This window comes from Crocodylus porosus, unplaced genomic scaffold, assembly GCF_001723895.1.
Source record: "Crocodylus porosus isolate Cpor-Errol unplaced genomic scaffold, CroPor_comp1, whole genome shotgun sequence".
Lineage (NCBI taxonomy): Eukaryota > Metazoa > Chordata > Crocodylia > Crocodylidae > Crocodylus > Crocodylus porosus.
The window spans coordinates 61,569,620-61,577,592 of record NW_017728943.1 but is presented as its reverse complement, the minus strand read 5'-3'; the positions used below and the strand labels follow the sequence as shown (position 1 = coordinate 61,577,592).

At 42.4% G+C, this 7,973-nt stretch overlaps 1 protein-coding gene across 1 annotated transcript in view; it reads left to right on the top strand.

Annotated features, from left to right (window-relative positions):
* Window positions 1-7,973, top strand: part of INTS7 (integrator complex subunit 7) — a 50,077-nt gene that overhangs the window by 20,307 nt on the left and 21,797 nt on the right. Inside the window, exons 11-13 of the mRNA XM_019549444.1 lie at window positions 204-443; window positions 1,967-2,104; window positions 2,784-2,990. Coding sequence (XP_019404989.1) covers window positions 204-443; window positions 1,967-2,104; window positions 2,784-2,990 — 585 coding nt within the window. The remainder of the gene's footprint in view (window positions 1-203; window positions 444-1,966; window positions 2,105-2,783; window positions 2,991-7,973) is intronic.

Genomic DNA, 7,973 nt, shown 5'->3' with positions numbered 1-7,973 from the left:
TCAGATTGATTGTGCTGCAAGGCAATTTTAGCAGTTTGGGAAAGTTTATATTTCACAGTTCTCTAAATGCCACATGCTTTCCATTAGCTTTGCAGGTATTCATCAAAACATATACTAATTCACCATTTTTTTTTTTTTTTTTTTTTTTTTTTTTTAAAGTGACCAATGCCTGATGTTGGAATGGTGTTGTGTTTGAATTGCAGATTACTTTAACTTGCATGGTGAAGTTGGTTAAGTGTCGCCCCCATCTGAGTCAGTCAGTGGTTGAATCCTTGTTGACGCAGCTGCACAGTGCTCAAGATGTTGCTAGAATTCTCATGTGCCATTGTTTAGCAGCTATTGCGGTGCAGTTGCCAGTTTTAGCTGATGGAATGCTGGGAGACCTAATGGACCTATATAAAGTGATTGGACGATCTGCCACAGATAAAAAGCAGGAACTTCTGGTAAGAAACTACTGTTCTGGGGACCTGTCCTTGAAGGAACAAGGACCACATGAAATTACCATCTTTTCTTGCATATTACATACATCTTTTATCTCCTAAAAATTAGGGTGCGTGTATTAAGTGGGGAAGCTGGGTTGTCTGCCTGAGATTAGAAACACCTTGCTTTTTCTGCCCCAAAGTGCAGCAGCTGTTGCCTTACTATTCAGGCAGTTGTGGGAGTCCTGCTCTATGCAGCCATAACTCCAGAAAGAAAAACCTTTTTTCCCCTTCCTTCTTCCTTTCAGAAATAAATTGTGTAATATATTCCATGGTGTGTTTATATATGAAAACAAATGGCACTGTAAAAATTAATTGGTATTTCATAAGTATGTTTAGCTAATTATGTCTGTCAAAGTGCTAAGGTCAGTGGCCTCAGTGTGATTGTCAGTTTAACTGTTAACTGTATGTATGAAAAATGGGGAATAATACTGTTGCTGTACAGCACCAAATCCACCGATCTCTTGGCATGGCTAGTTTGCTGGCATTAAGATTGGAGCCAGCTTGCCCAGTAACATGAGCACTGCTCCGAATTAGTCATTTCCTGAACTAGAAGCAGTGTAGCTATATTTGTGTGGTATTATGCCTAGGCTAACTAGCACCTCTACTGCTTCTAGAGCAGGAGGTAGCATATGTAAAGAAGCACAGCATCTTTCAATGTGGCATTGCCTGGTAAAGTAAAATAGTCTAGAAGGCCTTCACTTAACTAAAAAAACATAATATGTAATATCTGATCAGGTGTGTGGTCCAGTAGATGGCACTAGTTCCATGTTAACTAGTTCTGTAGATCAGGGGTAGGCAACCCTGGGCATGTATGCCAGAGCATGGTGCTTGGTGCACGTACCTCAGGGAAGGGGCTGGGGCTGCGCTGCCACAGCAAGGATTAGGCCCCTCAAGGCTCCCCCACCATCCACCCCTGGCACACTGTCATCTTACAAGTTAGTCCCAGATGTTTATGACACTGCCCAAAAATTTTGCCACTCCCTGCTCTAGATTATTACTCTGTACCATTAGACCTCTAGGGACATCTTGAAGTGCTTTCAGAAAAAAACACAATGACTTCAAAAGTGAATACCCCAGTTGTATACAAGCCTTTAACATGTCTGATTGGACAGTACTGTAGATAAAAGGGCATTTTAATTGGAAATGACCATAGTTTGTCAGGAAGCTGGTTTTTCTGACATTTATATTAAATAAATGGTATTTCAGTGACTTTACAGTGACTGTCAGCTGGGATCTATTTCTATTTTAATGCTCCAAAGAAAAGTGTAATCTCATTTACCAAACTTCAGTGATGGAAAAAGCACCTGTAATACCGTGTTGCTGGACATCCTAAACAGCAAAGTTTTGACTCTCAAATATTGAGTAACTTTCATCTTTTGTGTGGTTTTAAACGTTCAAGATTAGAAAGCTTCTGACACTTCCAGAAATGCACAAGTGGAGATTTTTTAAAATATATTGTTGGTGGTGATTTTGTTTTCGTTTAGGTATCTCTTGCTACAGTGATATTTGTTGCCAGTCAGAAAGCGTTATCATGTGAAGTTAAAACTGTTATCAAACAGCAGCTTGAAAATGCCTCAAATGGCTGGACAGCTTACAGGATAGCCAGGCAAGCCTCCAGAATGGTAAGTGCAGGTTTTTAAAATGCTCTTCTTGGTCAAGTCTGATTTAGAGGTAAAAGTAAGAAAAATACAAGGATTTAGGGGGACAAAGGTAAAAAGAGAGGGGAAAATAGGTCTTTTCCCTTTTAAGTGTATTGTAACATTGGCTCACATTTGTAAAATTGGAATTTGTCTCATGCTGCTCTCATGAGTCTTACTCAACATGCAGTGAAGAAAGGTGTGGTTCAGTGATTAGGAATTGAGACTGTTGTTTAATCCCAGTTTAGGCTTTAGCTTTTCTTTTCCATTTTTTGTCTTGGGCTAGTTGTAGTCATTTGCATAATTGGCACAATTTTCCTAGCTTGTGTGGATGAACTAAAGTTTAATATTTGTAAAACACTTTGGAAAAGAAAGCAGTAGGTAAGACTTAGTGCAGAATTCTGGATTTGTTTTTTAGAGCTGGATCTGTTTTCCTCCCTCTTTGGCTATCTTTCAATAAAAATTGTTTTTTCTACACAGTGATGTCTGTCAGATAAATGTATCTGTGCTACTGCATCTCACTAGAACCTCCTTGACCAAATGTTGAATATTTCTCTGTAGAAACTTTTTGAAGTCAGTAGTAGTAGCTGAGGATTTGGGGGTGGTAGTTCATGGTAGTATTTGCTGACATAACTTAATGTCTTCTCTCTTTGTCTTTTCTTAGGGCAATCATGACATGGCCAGAGAGCTTTATCAAAGCCTGCTGACTCAGGTAGCTTCAGAACACTTCTACTTCTGGCTGAATAGTTTGAAGGAGTTCTCCCATGCAGAGCAGTGCCTGACAGGGCTTCAAGAAGCTGATTACAGTTCAGCGCTTTCTTGCATTGCTGAATCCTTAAAATCCTATCACAAAGGAATAGCATCACTAACGGTTAGTATGCATTTTGCACTTCAGTAGTGGTGGGTCTGTTGGTTATAGCCATAGCCCTCATTTTCTGTTTATACCCGAGTCTTTTTTCAAGGCTTGGAGAAACTGAAGGAAATCTGCTAGAACAACTGTTTTGGAATGACATGTAGGGAACAGTAACTTGTAGCCAGCAACTTCCTGAGACAGTCCTATACATAAGGCACTGTTATATTAAACAACACGAGTGTTAAGAAATCCTGACTCGTAACAAGTTTTGTCAGTTCAAGGCAAGTGGAATTAAGATGGTGTCTGGTTTTGAGCAGAAAATTATTTGAATTTCTTTAAAGGTGAAATTAAGGCATGATCAGGGGTCAGCAGGGCAGGCCCTATGGGGAGAGGCTAAGGGACCTGAACCTGTTCAGCCTCCACAAGAGAAAGCTATGGGGGGATCTAGTGGCCATTTACAAACTAGTCAGGGGGGACCAACAGGCACTGGGAGAGTCCCTGTTCCCCCGAGCACTACCAGGTCACAAGCTCGCAGAGGGTAGATTTAGGCTAGATGTCAGGAGGCACTACTTCACTGTCAGGGCAGCTAGGATCTGGAACCAACTTTCAAGAGAAGTGGTGCTGGCTCCTGCCCTGGGGGGTCTTTAAGAGGAGGCTGGATGAACATCTTGCTGGGAACGGTTGACCCCAGTGCTCTTTCCTGCCATGGCAGGGAGTTGGACTAGATGATCTGCTCAGGTCGCTTCCAACCCTACCAACTATGAAACTAATAAGGTGAAAGCTGGGCACAAAAAAATAGCAAAGCATTAATGCAGGTGCTAAAATGTTATAAAGCCTAAATAGGACTCATCAAGTCATTCTTATGAGAACCTTTCTGGAAAGGAAATGCCTTCAAGCTTCTCATTTTGTTCCTATTGAACAAATATTGCCTTGACTTTTTCTGTATTACAACAGAACTAACTCTGGTTTTCTACATATTAGTATTATTAGTATTGGTACATCTCTGGTAATAGTTCGACAGTGGAGTCCCAGAAGAATATATTGCTTTTGCAAGAGATTGGTCAATTTTTTTCCTAATCTTCAGGTGTCATCTACTCTACAAATGAAGCTATTGAGAGTCTTTTGTATACAGGTGGTTGCAATATATGATTACTCGAGGGTGTTGATTGGGCAACCCTTTTGTGATGCTGATGTTCTAGAAGAAGCAGCAGCAGCAGTAGGAGGACTTCTGGATTGACAATGTTGTAAAGAGCTGCTTGCACTTTCATCATCATGATTTACCTCCTCCTCCCTTACACCCATGAAGGATATTTTTAATGTCTGCAAGACCCTTTTTACATACAAGGATGTGTTTGGTCATCCTAGTAGCATTTGGAAATGTTTCATTTGACAATATTTGCAGATCACCTTATTTTTCCTCAGAATAACTTGCAGTGTGGAAATGCTTCCATATGCTAGAAGTTAGTCACACCATTTTGGTGAGGGGGGAAAAAGAGAAATGTGGTTTAGTGGCTAGCTTGCATATATAAACGCTAAGCTACAGGCATGTACAAATTTAGTAATGGGTGGAGGAGAGGGCTCCTCAGAGTTAGCTGTGAACAACTTCCCTGCCCTGCAGGCCTTACCTTACTGCTAAGGTTGAGTGATTTGTCACAGAATATCAGATAAATAGGAATTCAATTAAGAATTACATAGGTTATGAAAATATAGTAATGCAGCTAACATATAGTTTAATATACTGACTTCAGAGAAATTTAAACTCTTACCTTTCAGTAAAGAAGTATACTTTCTTTCAGCTCCTTTGTGCTGCTTCTGTACTTCTGTGGATCTTGTGGTCACAGGGTCAAGAGGAGGCAGGTTCCTTCCAACTCCAAAACCTTTAGATTTGCTTGGTCTCCTTTCCTGAGGCTTTTGAGCAACAAGGGCCATAAACTCATTGTTTCTAATCCAGGGATCTTTGTTTTCTCTGTCAAAAAAATCACAAAGTCTCTGACAAGACCCCCAAAATCTGTTGTTAAAATTAAAAGCCCCCCGCAGCCCCCCCCAGCCCTGCAAGTGCCCCTCACTCGCCTCCAATGCTTCCCCCAGTCCTGCTGGCACCCCTCACTCGTCCCTGCCCCCCCAAAGATCCATCCCAGCCCTGCCCTCACTGCACCCACAAAAGCCCCGTGCTCTTCTCATGCCTCTTGCCCCCACCCACAGCCTCTGCCCCCCAGCTCTGCCAGTGGGGGTCCTCACCTGCAAGGGCTATGGGGCCAGGGACCCAAGTCTGCAGCTCCCTGCCCTCAGCAGCAGGCAGCTGCAGCAGAAGCAGCCTGGAGCTGGCTCCCCCACTGCTCTGCCTGCTCAGGTGGGGGCAGGGCTGTCTCCTGGATCCCCCCCCGGCCCTGCTGGTGCCCTCTGCCAGAGGGTCCCCCAGCACCCTGCAAGCCCCATTTACCTCAGGCTCTAGGAGCAAAGAATAAAGCTGAGCTCAGAGCTGTGGCTGGCTGGGGGTTTCTCACCTTGTTTGCAAACAGCTCTTGCAGGCTGGAGCTCAACCAGCCTGCAGAGCTCTTTGCAAAAGCAGGGAATCTGTGGGTTTCTCCCCTAAAAAAGGGGAATGCGTTGTTTTCTATGTTTTTCTGTGGGAAACAGAAAACCCAGCTGTCTGTGCAATTGCTACAGGAATTAGCGGTTGCTGCCAGTGTCCTTTGAGGCTAGGCAGGAAGATAGGATCCACCAACCTCTAGATCAAAAGTCAACAACAGAGGAAGTCCGCAAGCAAAGAAGGCACTGAATCCTTCTTCCTTCTCTTGTGAAAATGGCAGTGCCCCCCGGGGGCTGAAATGCATTTTGCTCTTGCATTTGAGAGTCGTACTGTATTGGTTGTCCTTGGTGTACAGGAATTGTAATGATCTGATACTGTAGTAGATACTCTTACATAAAAATCTTCCTATTACATAGTTATTAGAAAACATTTTTGGGGAGTAAAGGGTAGCAATATAGGAACACCTTGTCTTTAAACATTCTATTCATTATTCTAAAAGGCAGTATTTCATAAGAGGTTTTTTTAATTTTTCTTAATTTTCAATTTTTCTTTTTTTTTCCCCCGGGTCTTCACATCTTTATATGAGAGCCAAGTATGTTCTTAATACCCTTGATCTTCCTGTATGGCTATCATGCTCCCAGTTATTGTTGTTTAAACGTAGATCATGAGTCATCATTGTATTTGCTGGCTGTCCCTGTTCCAATGTCTAGATGTCACAGTAATAAGAGTTCTTGCTCCTTGTTGTGTAACTGCTTGCTGCCTTACTGCCTCCATTGGTAAGTAGTAGCAGTGGGGCCCTATCTATTTATGGCTCTGTTTTAACTAGTAAAGGAGTAAGCTGACTGAGATGCTTTGTTCTTGCTAGAACACAATGTACCTACTATTTTATTGCTTCTGGTCAGCTATCAGAGCTTATCTGGAACAGTGTGCTACCATGTCACATCTGTTAAACAGCTGCATGATTCCTTCTGGCCATGTGTGCAACCTTCTTAAATCGGGATGTGCAACTTAGTCTTACTTGCCCTAGTATGCTTGTATAAGCAACACCATGATTTTTCCCCTAAACCTCACTCTCTTCTAAAGAGGCAGATTTGTTCTGTGAAGTATTCTAGCTACAGTTCTCATGTAGGTCTTGTGTTAACTATTCCTAGTTAACATAAACTTATTGAGATGAGGCGTGGTCTTTCACAAAGTACCTAGTTTGAATTGACCTGTATGTTTATTATCCTAAAAAAAGTAACGTGAAGAAAGAACGTGGAAATTGACAAGTTACTTACATTTTCCGTTAAGTCAAGCTCATGTCAGACATTCTACTTTGTTAGGATTACAGTGGTATGTGTAATCAATCTAATGTCTTTGCAGTTTTGTAGGTTCCTTACAGTAGCATTTCCCAACTGGTGTGCCATCAGGCATGAGCAGGTATGCCACAAAATTTTGGGGAGCCCTGTCTGTCTGCCACAGGCCTTGGGCGTGGCTTGAGCCAGAGATTCAGGCATTGTGCCACCCTCTCCCCACTGCTCCACATCTGGTTGCATGTGTGTATCTTCCCTGCCCTCCCATCCGCGTCCTGTGTGCCACAATTTTTTTTATTCATGTACGTGTGCTGTGGGACAGAAAAGGTTGGGAAATGCTGCCTTACAGTGTTCAGTTTTTCCTTGAAATTGCTCCTAAAGGATGAATTTTCTAAACAGGGTAGATTCAGGACTTTCTTTTACAGATTTGGAGAAGAGAGAGTGGGGCTTCCTAGCTCACTTGATGTGTAATGTCATAGAGCCTTAAATTTCATTGGTTTGAAATCTAGCCCAGCAGTTACTGAAAAGCTATTGTAATTAGCCATGTTACATGGCAAAAGAGTTTCTAGTGGACAAATGTAGAATTGTGAAGTGACAGTAGGCACTCTGGCTAGTGTGGGGAGGGCCAACAAGTGATAAGGCTCAAACTGAATTTACCCTTTTGCTGCTAGAGGTGCTCCCTCCTTGCTGGGATTGGGTAAGAAATGCTGGTGAGGATGTATATTTGCTCTGTAGATAAATAAAAGTCTTTGTTTTCTAAGGTAATCAAATCTGGAAACCTTGACCAGCACTAAAAACTCCTTTAAAGACAAAGCTGGGGGATGGGGGCGTGTTGAGGAAAGTGGAATAAGGTAGAAGGTAGGTAGACCATACAGTTCTGTATGATTCCTACTTTATTGTAGGAGAGTCATGTAACCAGCTCTTATCTTGCCCAGCCTCATAGCTTGCCACTGTACAGTTTTGCTCACTCTTGGGTTTCTCAGAACTGGCCAGGTGTGTTACAAATTTGACACCGTTCAGGTGATTTTGACCTTGTACAAACATTGTTTCTGCTAGAAGACTTGCTGGTCTCCCAGGAGAAACCATTAGTGTATAGATGTTCAGGCTGTTTTCTCCCAGAGTAAAATGGGCTGCTCTATGAGGAAAATAACCTTGGGACAACTGGGTTTCAGTCATAGT